At 39.7% G+C, this 17,394-nt stretch overlaps 1 protein-coding gene across 1 annotated transcript in view; it reads left to right on the plus strand.

Moving 5' to 3' along the window:
* Positions 1–17,394, plus strand: part of otogl (otogelin-like) — a 209,331-nt gene that overhangs the window by 94,600 nt on the left and 97,337 nt on the right. The window contains exons 28-31 of the mRNA XM_059652231.1: positions 5,992–6,108; positions 12,451–12,607; positions 13,687–13,713; positions 15,481–15,648. Coding sequence (XP_059508214.1) covers positions 5,992–6,108; positions 12,451–12,607; positions 13,687–13,713; positions 15,481–15,648 — 469 coding nt within the window. The remainder of the gene's footprint in view (positions 1–5,991; positions 6,109–12,450; positions 12,608–13,686; positions 13,714–15,480; positions 15,649–17,394) is intronic.

Here is a 17,394-nt window from a genome sequence, read left to right on the forward strand (position 1 = left end):
AACGCGTTCCAGGCACTCACTGCCCTTTGTGTAAAAAACGTGCCTTGCAGATCTCTTTTAAAAATCCCCCTTGCAACTTAAACCTGTATTTGACCCCTTCACTTTGGGAAAAAGCTTCGTACTTTCCACTCCCACTCTATCCTTGCCATGTACAACATTATAAACTTCTATCAGATTGCCCCTCAGCCTCCTGCGTTCCAGTGCAAACAAACCCAGCCTATCCAAGCTTTCTTTTTAGCTGAAATTCCCCATAACATGCAACATTTTAGGGAAATCTTGGTTGTACCCTCTCCAAAGCATCTACATCCTTCAGGTAGTGTGGTGACTAGAACTGTACGCAATATTTCAAGTGTGGCCTAACTAAAGCTCCATAAAGCTGCATCATAACTTGTCAATTCTTATACTCGATGCCCCTTCCAATGAAGGCAAGCATTTCATAAGCCTTTTTTACTACCATATCTACCTGTACTGCCACCCTTAGTGATCTGTGGACCTACACACAGAGATCCCTCTGCATATCAATACTCCTAAGGGTTCTGCTATTCACTGTATAATCTCCATCTGTACTTGACCTCACATTTGTCTGGATTAAACTCCATCTGCTATTTTTCTGCCCATGCCTCCAACTGATTTATATCCTGCTGTATCCTCTGACAATCATCCTCACTATCTGCAACTCCACCAATCTTTGTATCATCTGCAAACTTACTAATTAGACTAGCTATGTTTTCCTCCAAATCATTTATGTAGATCATGAACAGTAGAGGTCCCAGCACTGATTGCTGTGGAATACTACTAATCACAACTCTCCATACTGAAAAGCATCTTTCCACTGTTACTCTCTGTCTCCTATGACTAAGCCAGTTCTGTCTCCATCTTGTCAGCTCACTCCTGATACCATATGACTTCACCTTTTGTATCAGTCTGCCAGTGACGTTGTCAAAGGCTTTATTGAAGTTCATGTAGACAACATCAATTGCTTTACCCTCTATCATCTTCATTACCTCCTCAAAAAGCCCAATCAAGTTAGTGAGGCATGAACTCCCCCGTTCAAAACCATGCTATCGTTAATAAGCCCATTTGCTTCTAAATCCATATAAATCTTGTTCCTGAGAATCTTTTCCAATAATTTCCCTACCATCGACATGAGGTTCACAGGCCAGTAATTTCCTTGATTATCCCTGTTACCTTTCTTAAACAATGGGATAATATTGGCTATTCTACAGTCCTCTGGGACCACGTCTGTGGCCCATAGGATACAAAGATGCCTGTCAATGCTTCAATAATTTGTTCTCTTGCCTTCCTCAATATTCTGGTATAGATTTCATCAGGACCTGGGGACTTATCTACCTTAGTACCTTTTAAGACACAAACACTTCTTCCTTTTTAATAGCAACTTGGCTTCGAAACTCGACAGTCCCTTCTGTGAGATCATCCTCTACCAATTCCTTCTCTTTGGTGAATATCAACACAAAGTATTCATTTAGGATCTCACCCACCTCTTCTGGCTCCACTCAGAGATTCCCTCCTTTGTCCTAGAGGGGGCCAACCCTTTCCCTAGCTACCTTCTTGCTTTTTATATATGTATAAAAAGACTTGGGATTCTCCTTAATCCTTTTGCTAATGACTTTTCATGACCCCCTTTTAGCCCTTCTAATTCCTTGTTTAAGTCCTCTCCTAATGTACTTATATACTTTACAGTCTTCATTAGTTCCCATCCTTCTAGACCTCACATTTCCTTCCTTTTCCTTTTTGAACAAGATCATAAGATCCCTAGTCATAACATTTCATAGCCATATCAGTAACTTGCCCTCAATTCTCTGGGCTTCTACTTTAGTTAACAATCTCTTAATTGGGACTTTATCAAATACCCTGTTGTAAATCCATATAAACAATATCCAAAGACATTCTCCAGTCCACTACCTTAGTCAGTTATTCAAAAAATTCAATGAGGTTTGTCAGTCATGACCCATCTGTCATGAATCCATAGACAGTTGGCACTGCAGATGCTGGAGAATCTGAGATAACAAGGTGTAGAGCTGGATGAACACAGCAGGCCAAGCAGCATCAGAGGAGCAGGAAAGCTGACATTTTGGGTCTGGACCCTTCTTCAGAAATATTTTTTTTCTGAACAAGGATGTAAGGCCTGAAAAATCGGCCTTCCTGCTCCTCTGATGCTACTTGGCCTGCTGCATTCATCCAGCTCTACACCTTGTTTTGTCATGAATCCATGCTAGCTGTCCCTGAGGAACTGAAAATTTTTAAGGTATTAAGTTACCCTATTCACGATTATAGATTCCAGTAACATTCCCACTGCAAATATTTGGCTAACTGGTCTATAATTCTCTGGTTTTCCTCTTTTACTGTTCTTAAAAAGTGGTGTGACATGTGGAGTTTCCAATCTAAAGGGACAGCTGTATCTAGGAAACGCTGAAAGACTGTAGTTAAAGTATCTATAATGTACTCTCCTACTTCCTCAAACACCCTTTAAAGGAACCCATCAGGTCTTGGGGATTTTGTTACTCTTTAATTCCATTAATTTCCTCATGACCGATGTTTTAATTAGGTTAATTTTATTCAATCCCTGTCCTGGTGTACTTCTAATTTCTTCAGGATTTCTGGCAAGTGATGCTCCTTTTCTACTGTAAATATTGAGGCAAAGTAATTATTTAACATGTCTGTCAATTCCTATCTCATTGACGATATTTCCACTTTCAGTCTTTAGTAGGCCACTATTGCGCCTGACCGTCCACTTTCCCTTCATTGTAACTATAACATTCTTTCTCATTGATTGGTATCCTTTGCAGTTTCCATCATACTGCTTTCTAGTAGCTTTTATAAACTGTTTGTGGCCCTTTGCTTATCTTTGTGCCTTTCCCATTCAGCAGGATCTGTGCTATTTTTGCATTTTTTAAAGCCCTTTCGTTTAGTTTTATGCTGTCCCTTATCTCTTTCATTGGCTTCCCCCCACCCCCCACCGTGAAAAGGAGCTTTTCCCTTTTAGGGTGTATAAACTGGTCTTATATTGTGTTATATGTTTAAACACCTTCCATTGTTCTTCACTTGCTTTACCCATTAGCAGATGTTCCCATTTGACTGTGGACAGTCTCTGTCTCATCCCGTTAAAGTCAGCTATCTCAGCACCTAAAACTCTAGTAGCTGATTCATGCTTTCACTTTCAAACGCTACATCGAACCCGGTCATGTTATGATCACTATCTGAGAAATGTTCATGCAAAATTAGGTTACTAATTAAATCTGGCTCATTACTCACTACTAAATACAATATTGCTTGTCCCCTTGTTGTATCCAAAGCATATTGATGTAAGAAACTATCTCAGATAATCATTGCCCTTCTGACAGTTCATGTCTCCCTCTTCTAATCTATGTTAAAGTTAAAATTCCCCATTAGTACCACTCTGACTTTGCAACGACTTGCCTAATTTCTGCATTTATACAATCTATCTCTAGAGTTTCTGCCAAGGGGCTGTGCATAACACTGATTGCAATTTTAGATCCTTTACCTTCTTCAGTTCCACCCATACAGTCTTCAGTTAATACTTACCCCTTATTATATCTTCCCTCACTACTGAAGTAGTTTTGTTTCTAATCAGTAAGGCCACTGCAAATCCTCTGCCAATTTCCATAACCATTCTGTAAAAGTATGGTTAGTAAGTTTGCAGATGACATCAAAATTGGTGATGTAGTGGATAGCAAAGAAGGTTACTTAAGATACAATGGGACCTTGATCAGATGGGCCAATGGGCTGAGGAGTGGCAGATGGAGATTAATTAGATAAATGTGAGGTGTTGCATTTTGGTAAGGCTCATCAGGTGAGAGAGGAAATATTTAAAAGGACCTATGGGGCAACTTTTTCATGCAGAGGGTGATGTGGGTATGGAATGAGTTGCCAGAGGAAGTGGTGGAGGCTGGAACAATTACAACATTTAAAAGGCATTTGAATGTGTATGTGAATAGGATGGGCTCAGAGGTATATGGGTTAAATGCTGGCAAATGAGACTAGATTAATTTTGGATATCTGGTCAGCATAGATGAGTTGGAATGAAGGGTCCGTTTCCATGCTTTACATCTCCATGGCTCTATGACCCAATAACTTGATATATTTAGTTCTGAATCTGAACTATCTGTAGCCAAGTCTCAGTAATGGTTACTATATCAGAATTTCTAATTTGAATTTGTGCTTGCAACTCATTTAATTTACTCTTATACTCTGTGCATTTGTATATAGAACTCTTGTTTGGGCCATGCGCTCTAACCTGTCCCTCAGCACTGATGCTTTTTTTCATGTGTTTATTATTTCCACCTTCTGGGTTAATCAATATGCTTATCATAGTTTTATTATTAACTGCCATACCTGAAGTACGTTTCCTGACTGTCTTTATTCTCTAACCTGTTACCTGATTTTGAAACTGTATTGACTTAACCTGCCACCCTCCCCGCTCCCCCCACCACCATCTCCCCGCCCCCCCCTCCCCAATCATTAGCTATTTTGATGTCCTCGTGTCACCCTATTTAGTTTTTTGGAAATATCTTCGTTGTGATCTAAGTACAGTGCATCCACTTGCTCCCTTAATCTACAGCACATGCTACTTTCTCAAAGAACACCAAAAGACTGATTTAACATTATTTTCATTTCACAAAATGATGTTGACTGTCTGATTATCCCAAACTTACCTCAGTATGCTGCTGTAAATTCTTTCATAATAGCCTTTAACTTAATCGTCCATCATTTACTACCTCAGGAGAAGGTGGTTGTGAGCTGCCCTCTTGAACTGCCGCAGTCCTCGGGCTGTGGTGATTCCCATAGTGCTGTTAGGAAGAGGGTTCCAGTAAGTTGACCCAGTAACAGAGATGAAACAGTGATGTGGTTCCTGCACCCCAACCTGCAGCATTGTTCTTTGTGCCTGACCTGCCTTGTTCAACAGTCAGTCATAGAGTCATTCAGCATGAATGCGGGTATGGCCACTTCAGCCCAACTAGTCAATGCTAACCATATTCCCAAACTAAACTAGTCCCATTTACCTGTGTTTTGCCCTCTAAACCTTTCCTTTTTCATGTACCTATGCAAATGTCTGTTAAATGTTGTAACTATACCTGTATCCATCACTTCCTCTGGCAGTACATTCCACACATGAACCACTCATTGTGTAAAGAAAGAAATACACATGAAATATTTTTAATTGCATTTAACTTGGCTTTAAACTTAAATCAAGCAGATGGGTTTCCCAGGTTTCAGGAAAGTGGCCAGGGAAATTAAGATGGGCTTAAACTACAGTACAGATACATAAACCTTTAATCGCTCTGGTTGAATAAAAACTCACTTATTTCAGATGTTATCCAAATTCCCTCCAACTCATGTTTAGCAGTGACTGCTTGTGAGCATCTAGCCATTTTCAACCTTTGAGGGTTTTAAATTGACAAACTCAAGATGGAGATGCCTTGGATTTATTTTTTTGACAACACATCAGGAAAGAAGGGACATCATCTGTGGCAGCCATGAGCTGCTGTGGTGGGATGAGCACACGTGCAAGAGAGAGATTTGCAAATGTTACTGTGTAACTACATTATTGGTTGCTTCTAATTTAAGTCAGGTCAATATAAAAGAGGGAAAACACTGAGTGACAAAGATTATCTAAACTGTAATGCTATTTTCTTCCTTTCCTAGCACCACATAGTTGTGATTACAGTATCTAAAATTTCTTGCAACACGAGATTGCTCCAACCTTGCCACACACTCCACTGTCTTCCAGAGGGTGTGGTGGAATTTATGTTTTTGGACATTAACTAAGTAGAGGTTCAATTGGAATAGCTGTCTGATCAGAATTGCACCTGCTGAGATGCCTCTCCCAGTTTTCCTTGAACGAAATTTACAATGATTACAATGTAATGGCTAGTTAACTTATAACTATTTAAGATGCTGGTTAATAATTTAACAATTAATAATTTTCTCTAATTTTCACTTTATTCCAAGTGTGTGAGTAGAAATGGTATCACCAGGCCATGTGAAGCCGATTTAATTAGACAGCCATTTGCGAAGAGAGAATGTGCTATTCTGTACAGTGAAGTTTTTGCTCCTTGTCATAATGTGGTAGGTGCATGATTTTCATTTTCTTTATATTCCACAATATATTTGACTCGGCGTCAGTACTACCTTTGTAAGCAAGGGCTAATTACTTGCATCCATTTTTCACTTGCCGTGGTATTTGGGTGGAATTCATATTTTGGGACAACAAAAAGATTTTTAACATGTATGTATTTCACTGCTGCTTTTATCCTTTGCCTCATTGGGTTTTCCTTGTTTTTGAACACTACAACCTATATTGGGTTTTAACTGCCAAGCTAGCTTACTAAACAATAGTGTAATAAATTGACAATGACAAAACCATAAAATATTGTGATTAATTTTCACCTCCAGTGTGGAATAGGTACTGGTGCCCATGACAGCACTAGGTTCTCTGAATCATTTTTGTCATCTGCCCTCATCTGCTCAATGGACGCTGAGTTAGTTCACCAAAAAAGGGTGTGTGGAATCTAGTATTTCCGTAGAATGTGTGTTTGAAGTAGGTAAATGCCGTCAGTTACCTTGCTATATGACCGATGTTATGCTTGCAGGAACCAGAAGTAATTGCTGTATAAGGGCTATAACTTGAGCTCTACCATATTGTACCTCAACAGTGATTCATTGACAATATAATTTACCAATTTTGTAACTACAGCAAGACTGTATGTCCCTTTATTAATGGTGAGGCAACTTGGCTTAGAATGCCTGCCAATCTTGAATGGTGAGCATTTCGTTTTACTGGGGCTGGCACAGGACCCTCTTTTTAATTGCTCATGGAATATGCAAGCCCAGCAAGGCCAACATTTGCTTCCCCATTATTAGTTGCTGTTGAGAAGCTGGTGGTGAGCAACATTTTGAACCATAGTATTGTAGTTGCTCTCACAGTGTATTTGAGGGAAGAGTTTCAGGATTTTAACCCAGGGAATGAAGAATTGATAAAATATTTCTAAATTAGGATATATGACTTGGAAGAGAAGTTGCAAGTGGTGGCCTTCCCATGCCCCCATTGTTTTTTCCTAAGTGCCAGATGGTGTGGGTTTTGAATGATCCTGTTGAAGGAAACTTGATGAGTTTACGTAATGCTTCTGATGGATGGCCTGCGTTGTGGCAACAGTTTCAGTAATTTGGGAGTAAAGTCAAAAATCCCTGCAAGCAAGGGGAGAAAACTCGTCATGAGTGGTGTGAAAGACCAGAATGGGAAAAACAGAATTTGGATAAGGTACATGATATGTGTCGCTGCCATAATGAGGCACGACAAAGCAAGGCTATAGCTGTTAAATTGAATGCTAATAAATTAATTAATGCTGCACTGGCAGTATCATGGAGCAGATTGAATATTACGAAAGGGCAATTTAAAAGATTGAGAAGACAGAGTCTGACAGAAGAAGATAGAAAAATGTTAAGACTACGATGAGACCAGAATACATATAAATTAAACTACAGATTTGGTGGGATGATTTGTTACGGCTATAATTTAGATATTTTTTGAAATTTCAGGGAAAGTAATGTACATTTTGTAATAGGCTGTGAAAGGTTTGAAAGTATGAAATCTCCATCTTGGCTACAGAAGATAGGTAAACCTCTGACCAGTCCTCAAGAGATAGGAATTCACCATTTTGATCACAAAAGTGGGAAACACTTCACAAACAAGGCAGGGATATAATATTGATATTTAACAAAATTTAAAGTTTTTGAAATGCAACATCATTCCTATGATGTAGAATTGGAATCTTTATTAGAAGAAAATGATACAATGTTGCTCTGATAAATAGATTTGTAAAGCTTGTAATACAGTGAAGATTGCATTTCTATAAAACAGAATTATAAATCCTGTAGGCAGATAAATACGTAATCGTGACCTAATGCAATGTTAAAAGCTGAAAGTAAAGAAAGTTACAAGCAACCTTGAGATCCTGCAGATTTAAAACAGCTTTGGAGTAAAAAGAATAGTTAAACACATTAGGTAGAAATAGCGGGTGAAACAGATCAATCTGGGAGATTTACTTTCACATATATGCCAAACTGAGCATAGAATTGAACACATTAGAGAAATAGTGCTTGAGACATCAAATTGTTTCAAAATGATATAAGAAACCTCAAGATGAACAGGTAAATACCTAATTGTACTCAATTGGACCTTCAGTTGATAGTGTTATAAATCACCAAAATATAAAAGAAGGTATAAATATCTTTGGAGATGTTCAGGCAGCTTTTAGTTGTTAGTTCAATCTGTGAACAAACAAAGTTTTCAAAAGAGCAAGATCTACCGAACATTTCAGCATCCAGGAAAATACATAGATAATTTTATTGATGACCTCTATGGTTCAGTGGAAAAACTGATGCCATGGAATGTGAATTGAAAAGACAAAGATTGTTATTGGAATTACTGAGGGGCTGTTTGTCAGATTTATTATGCACAATGAAGACTTAGCTTTTGGAGAAAGCTATTTAAATCGTACCCGAAGCCGGAACCGGGAATACTCTCAGACAAGTCCTGAGAGGTGATGGATTACATTACCATAGGACTGCAACAGAACTTGCTGATATCGTGAGGTATAAATAGTCTGCAGTAACAAGTGACAAGATGACAAGAAGAGTAGGCCTAAACATTAGATGCTAACAGTCAGTATCATTGGTTTGGCACAAAAAAGTGTCATGGGCACAAACAACGACTGGCTACTGGAAAGGAATACTACATCCGTAAAACTGTAGGTCAATTCACTTTGATTTGATTTGATTTGGTTCATTGTAGTCTCATGTATCTAAGTACAGTGGAAAGCTTTGTTTTGCAAGTAGTACAAGCAGATCATAGCAAACAAGGACATATAGATCATAGGGTGCTTAGACAGAATGAGGCATACAAGGTTATCTTCTGCCTGAAGGAAGATGTGGGAAGAGAGCACTACTAGGTGGGAAGGGTCTTTGATAATGTTGGCAGCCTTTCCACAGCACCGAGAAGTGTAAATGGAGTCCATGGATGGGAGGTTGGCTTCCATTATTATGTAGGCTGTCCTTTCAGAACAACTTTCTGAACTATCTTACAGTCCCGGGCAGAGCAGTTTCCGTACCAGCCCGTTATGCACCCGGACAGTATGCTTTCTATGGCGCATCTGTAGAAGTTGGTGCGGGTCCTTTTGGACATGCTGAATTTCCCAAGCTACCTGAGGAAGAAGAGGCATTGTTGTGCCTTCTTGCATCTCCGTAGGGAGGTCCAGGACAGATTATTGGTTATCGTCACTCCTAGGAACTCGCTGCTCTGAACCTGCTCCACCTCAGCTCTGTCGATGTAGATAGGGGTGCGTCCTTCTCCTTTCTTCTTGAAGTCAATGATAAGTTGTTTAGTTTTGCTGACATTGAGAAAGAGAGATTGTTATGATTGCACCATGAAACCCAGCACTCTATCTCCTTCCTGTATTCTGACTCATTGTTTGAAATCTGGCCGACCATGGTGGTATGGTTGGCAAACCTATAGATGGCATTCACACGGAATTTGGCTACACAGTCACCAAAGATCCTCAGACAGCACCTTCCAAACCCACGACCACTTCCATCTAGAAAGACAAGGGCAGCAGATATATGGGAACACCACCACTTCCAAATTCCCTTCCAAGTCACTCACCAACCTGACTTGGAAATATATTGCTGTTTTTTCACTGTTGCTGGGTCAACATCCTGGAATTCTCTCCCTAATAGCTTTGTGGGTCAACCCACAGTGGTTCAAGAAGGCAGCTCACCTGAACCTTCTCAAGGGCAGCTAGGGACGGGCAAGAAATACTGGCCAGCCAGCAACGCCTACATCCCACAATTGAGTAAAAAAAGTCATGAGTGCACTACAGTAAAGTAGGGGGCAGAGAAAGCATCCTTGTGAGGTGCCAATGTTGAAGGCTATCATGGAGGAGGTGTTGTTGTCTATCTTCACTGATTTTGGTCTGTGGGTCAGGAAGCTGAGGATCCAGTTGCAAAGGGCAGAGCCGAGACCAAGGTCTCACAGATTTCAGGTTAGTCTGGTAGGGATGACAGTGTTGAAGGCAGATGTGTCATCGATGAGTAGAAGCCTGATGTAAGTCTTGTTGTTGTCCAGATGTTCAAGAGATGAGTGTAGGGCTAGGGTCATTCCAGAAAAATTGCAGGAGTAGAACACATTTTCCAAGCAGCTTCATCGCCCAGGGCATGGAGTACAAGAGTTGGCGAACCATGTTACACTGTATAAAACCCTTGTTAGGCTGCATTTGGAGTATTGTGTGCAGTTTTCGTTGACACACAACCAGAAGGACATGAAAGTTTGGAGACAGTGCAGAGAAGGTTCACCAGCATGTTACCCAGTCTTAAGGGCATTGGCTATGAGGAAAGTTTTAAAAGACTAGGATTGTTTTCACTGGAAAGACGATGGCTGAGAGGAGACCTGGTAGAGGTCTACAAAATTATGCGAGGCGCAGATAGGGTGGATAGTCAGGCTTTTGCCCAGGGTTGAAATTTCAATTACATTGGGGGGCACAGGTTCAATGTGAGGGGACAGAAGTTTAAGGGACATGTGTGAGGAAAGTTTTTCATGCAAAAGAGTGGTAGGAGCCTGGAATGCACTGTCAGAGGAGGTGGTGGAAGCAGGCACATTGGCAACATTTAAGAGACATCTGGATTATTACGTGAATAGGGAGGGAATAGAGGGATATGGATCAAATAAGAGCAAAAGGTTTGTCTTTTTAGTTTAGTCAGGGCATGATAATTGGCACAGAATTGAAGGGCCGAAGGGCCCGTTCCTGTACTGTACTTCTCTTTTGTTCTTCTTTTGTTCTTTTGTCCTTATTCTGAATCCAAGGACATTAGTCTAGCTTCCATGGAATAAATTGCAGCTTATTTTCATTTTGTACAAGCAAATCTTATTTCTCAAACTGCTGATGTGCCTGTGTTGAAGTATGTAAGCTCTTTATTTCAACTATTTAACTGCATTTGATTTCTTTCTTCACCCTCTCTGAATGTCGAGTTGGTGAAGTAGGCAAGTTCAGATCCTAAGTAATTGTACTAGAGCATTGCATAACATTATTTCTGGCTTTTGTATAAATAAGACAAAGGATTGATATGTTGCTCTTGAATTCATGTCAGCGTATCATCCACATCAGAAACAAATCTGCAATATCAAACTATTCATCAGATAGTTTTGTTGGCTGCATACTTTCAGTTACACATTCCTCCATGGGGTCAAGCAGGTTGTACTGCTCATTCTTGTTCTCAGTATTTGCTTCTACTGCAAAAAACACTGATTTTTGTCTTTTGATCTATTTCAGTAATATTTGGAGTATGTGTCAGACCTGACAAGCCTGTATAATTGCATATTTCACAATGGGCTCTAAGACGTGTATTTTAGATTAGATTAGATTACCTGCAGTGTGGAAACAGGCCTTTCGGCCCAACAAGTCCACACCGCCCCTTGCAGCATCCCACCCAGACCTATCCCCATATAACCCACACAACCCTGAAGACTACGGGCAATTTAGCATGGCCAATCCTCCTAGCCTGCACATCTTTGGACTGTGGAGGGAAACCGGAGCACCCGGAAGAAACCCACACTGACACGGAGAGAATATGCAAACTCCGCACAGACAGTTACCCAAGGCTGGAATCGAACCCAGGTCCCTGGTGCTGTGAGGCTGCAGTGCTAACCACTGAGCCACCGTGCTGGTGTACATTGCTATTTATTATTAGATACCTTTGTTAATAGAGAAAAGCTCTTTTGTGCTTCTTTCCTTTTTAATGACCTTGAGTTTCTGCTTAATGGTGCCTCCCCAAGGATATAGTAGTACCACTGACTATCAAGGGCATATGCTTAGATTTTCTCCCACTGGTGATAGTTATTGCTTGTCCCTTGTATTGTGGTATGGATGTTACTTCTGGGTCTGTCTATACAAAGCTGTTGAAATGAAGTTATAACATATTGTAATATGCAGTTGAATTTTTAGCTTGTTTAATGTACAGTGCTTCTTATCATAATTGCTTGTTAAACAGGACAAAGTAACATTATGAATGTTGCGTGATCTCACCTGGTTTTGGAAAATAGTTTGGTTACCTAATATACTCTAGATGGCAGTACTGTGTCAGCTTTAAAAAAGTTCTGAGATTTTAGAAAATTATTTTCCCTCATGTAAGAAATAACAAATGAAGCCAATAAGGTTTTGTGGGTTTAAGCTGGGTTTAAAGCACTTAAGTAGAGATCACACATTGGGCTTATGTACAATGTCCAAGAACTGATTGATGTTCATCATCAAATTGCATCTTGTGCTGTGTTCAGTCAGACTCTAAGACTGGCATGAGGTATAATTTGCCGTTATGACATTATTTTGTTTTGATAATAATGAACATTTTTGGTTTCTCAAGGTCGATGTTACCTGGTTTTATAAGAATTGTCTTACAGACACGTGCAACTGTAACCGTGGTGGAGACTGTGAATGTTTTTGCACCAGTGTTGCAGCATATGCACATACATGCTGTCAAAAAGGAATCTCAATCAGTTGGAGATCACCCAGTGTTTGTCGTGAGTATTATCAGAATATACATTTCAGCTGTGGTACATAAGAAATGTTACATTGAAAAAATGATTCAAAATGTTGTACTACCACAAAAGAAAAAAAATCAATCATGAAAAAATTCATAATTTCATAATTAGAAGACAGTACTGAATGAAATTTCTTAAATGGGGATGCTTGGTAGATGTCATCTTAACCAGTCATCATCCATTTTTTGGCTTTATTACCAGCATTAGAATAATATTAATCACAGTCATCTAAATAAATGGGATAACAATGATAGGAATAACAACAATACAGTAATTCTAGTATATGAGTTAATTTTAGAGAGATAATACATTTTATCTTTTCTTTTATTGCTGGGATTAGGCGAGTGAAGATTTCTCTTGAAAGGAAGGAATGAGAAGTGCAGAAATTCAGCAAGAATGGCCCGTTGGGAAAGCAACCGTAGTTCTGGTTGCAGCAAAATAATATATGACACTTAAGTTAGTTCTTTGGACAGCCATTTCTACTTCCGATAAACTTCCACTGAATTGAATTCAAAAACTCAAATTTAATTGTGTGCTTATTAAAGTCATATATCATAAACTTCAAAGTAGAGATAGATTAATGATATAGGATCCCTACAGTCCAGAACAGACCAATCAGCCCACTGAATCCGCAAGGACCCTCCAAAAAGCACTCCAACCAGAAACACATCTCTGCCCTAACCCAGCACCTCCCATGGCCAATATACCCAGCCCACATATCCCTGGACACTATGGGCAATTTTTCAGGACTAATACCCCTAACCTGTACATCTTTGGCTGTGGGAGGAAACCAGAGCACCTAGAGGAAACTCACATTTGATTCAAAATTTAATAGAGTAGGCCAGAAATCTGAGTCTCTGACGAATGATCAAAAGAAATCACTGTAAGTAGATTAGAACAATATTAATCATTAATAGAATTCATAGCTCAGGACATATTATCTTTAACTTATGCATACAAACAAAAAGGACAGATTGATTTAAAGAGATGTAAATACTTAACTGCAACACATATGTTTTGATATTTTTTATTTACTGGACATTCTTGATATTTTTCAGCTCTTGACTGTGAATATTATAATCGAGGTATGTATTGCATTTATGTTTCTATTTAAACAAAATAGGGAATGTTTTTCTTTAAATTTCAGTGAAATGTACAAATTATTATTTTTTTTTGCCATATGTCTGTCCATGTAGTTTAAAAATCATGCATATAGCACACACTTCTAAACAGTGTCACTCTTTGTTCTCTGACATTTTTATTCAGCATAATTTAGTTCTCCTTTTGTGTTTGTGTGACACCTTAGGATATTTTACTAGATCAAACGTACAATATAAATACAATATGTTTCTGTGTTCCATGCTTTCTTCACTTCTTCACTGATGCTGTCCTTCTGACACTGCACTTTGAAATTTTCTTTGTGAATTCTGAATTACCAATTTACTGTTTACAATGGCTAACATAAAACTCTTTACTACCTTTCCTGAGCTCCTCTGACACTCTCGATTCTTGCTTTTGTTTGTCTTCAATAATGTGGTGTTTTTTTCCTGCTCAATGTAAAACATTAAGAAATGCTAACTTAAACAAGGAACATTATAGAAACATGGTAACTTCTCTGTTGCTGACTGGCTGAAATGTATTAATTCAGCACAGACTGAAGATCAGACTTTGCACTTTTCAGGCTTATATGGCTATAACTTACTTGAGTAAGCTTGCTGTGCAAACTTGGGAGCCCGCATTTAAAATTTAAACTACCAGGAGGACAGGCTCTGATTTTCTTCTTGGCCCTACAGCTGTACATTGCTATATGTCCAAGTGTTACCAAAGGTTTATCTCATTGAGTCCACATTTCCTGTAAAACTATATTTAAATGGTAATTCTCATAGCATGGTAATAATATTAATGCAACAATTAATAGAATTGCTACAGTGTGGAAGCGGGCTATTCAGCGCATCGATTTAACACTGACCTCCGAAAAGCATTCCACCCCACCCCTCTAACCCTGCATTCCCTATGACCAATCAATCTAGCCTGCACATCCCTGGACACTACGGGCAATTTAGCATGGCAAAACCACCCAACCTGCACATCTTTGGATTGTGGGAGGAAACCAGAGCACCTGGAGGAAACCCACATAGAAACTGGGAGAATGTGCAAACTCCACAAAGACAGTTGTCTGCATTTAGAAATAAACCTGGGTCCCTGACACTGAGGTAACAGTGCTAACCACTAAACCACTAAACCACCATGCCACCCTTTGTCTTTCTTTAATCCCCAAAGTGACTAAACTCTGTATGTACTTCACTGCTGTACTATCTATGTTGTGTCAATGTGAGAAGACAAATTTCCCTTCCCTTTCACAATATTTAGCACCCCTTCTAATGACTCCAATCCACATTCCTGGGTCAGTGGCCATTGTTACACTGCCAGAAAGCACTCATCCTGAAAACATGGAAAATACTGCTGGTACTTTTTACTCTACAGAATTAAAAATGGTTGAAAAGGAGGTTGGACAGGTCACTAATTAAACTCTGTTTCAATGTAAAGAGTTGGGCCTCATGTTGCTGTGGACTGTCATCAATTTCTGCTGCCAAGCAGCTGCAGCTAACACACAGAGGGCTGGCACATGCTATTACCAGGGAGGATGGTGGTCAGTAGCACTTTGGGCACAGAGGATAAGCAATGGTCAAGCAGGAAGGTGGTGTTGGCTCCATCACACATTTTAGCCCATTTTTTCAAGCACCATGCACCTTTGCTTGGGGTGGGAACTCAGAAGAAATTTCATCTTGCTATGTAATGCAAATGTTATTTTCTCAGATGTTGTTGTCACAAATCATTCTTTCATATTTCAGATCTTGGAGAAGGACCGTTTATGTTCATTAACTATTTATGCAACGACACTGTTATTGCAAACAACAAGATCACTGGGGATGTTGTACCTTTGCAAATAAATAATGCTGGACAGAATACTTTAATGAATTTTATGATTACACCTGGATTATACAAAGCAAAACAGTCAAGTGAGTAAGAAGAAATTTAGTTGAAAAAATGCATTGGATGCTCATAATGTTCTAAATCTTGCTGTAAGTTCTGTGCATATTTATATCTATCACATGTATCCATAGCAACAGTCAGCTTGGTGGAGTGGAACTTGCTAGAAACATTTAGGAAGAAACATTTAGAAATCAGACTATAATTCTCCACTGAAATGTTATGTCCAGTGGAGGCCAATATGCATAATTCACATATGTTCTCCCTCCATTAAGAAACTAAATCTTGTTGACCTCCATACATGTTTGTTCTGCCAATATCTTCAAGTGCTAACCACTAAGCCACTAAACCACCATGCCACCCTTTGTCTTTCTTTAATCCCCAAAGTGACTAAACTCTGTATGTACTTCACTGCTGTACTATCTATGTTGTGTCAATGTGAGAAGACAAATTTCCCTTCCCTTTCACAATATTTAGCACCCCTTCTAATGACTCCAATCCACATTCCTGGGTCAGTGGCCATTGTTACACTGCCAGAAAGCACTCATCCTGAAAACATGGAAAATACTGCTGGTACTTTTTACTCTACAGAATTAAAAATGGTTGAAAAAGAGATTGGACAGGTCACTAATTAAACTCTGTTTCAATGTAAAGAGTTGGGCCTCATGTTGCTGTGGACTGTCATCAATTTCTGCTGCCAAGCAGCTGCAGCTAACACACAGAGGGCTGGCACATGCTATTACCAGGGAGGATGGTGGTCAGTAGCACTTTGGGCACAGAGGATAAGCTTCTAATATCTTCAAGTGCTGTGGGAAAGTGACTTGCAAAGGTTCTCTCAGCAGCAAGTAGGTTTCATCACACAGTTTTTTTGGAGACACTATTTTGGTCATGGGCCAGCATGGCTGCTCAACCCCTATGAGACAGGCAACTAATTAGTTTAATGAAGAATCTTGCTGGGGCAGTTAAAAGAGGTTGACTCAGATTTTCCAGTTGGTGTCCAGTTTCCTGACCTGCTGTTGGATGTGAGTGAAATAATTCCACAGAGGCTGGTATTTCATAACCACATCACCCTTTTTTACACATTCAGAGTCCTTGACACTGCTGCAGCTCCCACAGAGCCAGTCTCAGAGTGAGGAGAACCTCTGACACTCCTGTCCAGGGCACCCTGTTTGGACCAGATCAGGGAACTCATATTCTGAGGTCTAGCTGGCTGACTTTGTTACAATTACTACAGAGGATAATTGAACTTTCTGGAGGTAGGTAACCAGTGGTTGACTAGGGAGGATGGTGCTGTAGGCAGGATATGCTCCATCTCTACCAGCCTGCCTGGATGCAGGTCTAGACAAAGGCATCCTTGTAAAGGGATATTTACAGCACTATCCCTGAATCCAAACCCATCACAATGGAGGCTTGAGTTTGTTTTTTATTTTAATCCATTATATATGGGTTTTTTAAAAATTGCTGGTGAGTAAGCATCTTCATTTTGAAGCATCTTCTCAGTTACTTGCCCTTTACTGCAGCTGTTGCTCATCTCAGTCTGGAAGCATCTGATATGTTGACCATCATTAACATTCATCTGTTGTCATCCTTGATTGGACAGGCAACCTGCCTCCATACCAATTACGGGGCACACAATCAATACCCCAAAAAGTAACAACCCTCCTTCTCAAGTATATATTTGAGACCTGATAATAGTCCTGGCTCCTCTATTCCAGCCCCAGCTGCATGTGCCACATTGAGCTGGTGCTATCAGTCTCGCCATATGGAAGCTTGTT

This window comes from Stegostoma tigrinum, chromosome 18 (assembly GCF_030684315.1).
Source record: "Stegostoma tigrinum isolate sSteTig4 chromosome 18, sSteTig4.hap1, whole genome shotgun sequence".
Taxonomy (NCBI): domain Eukaryota; kingdom Metazoa; phylum Chordata; class Chondrichthyes; order Orectolobiformes; family Stegostomatidae; genus Stegostoma; species Stegostoma tigrinum.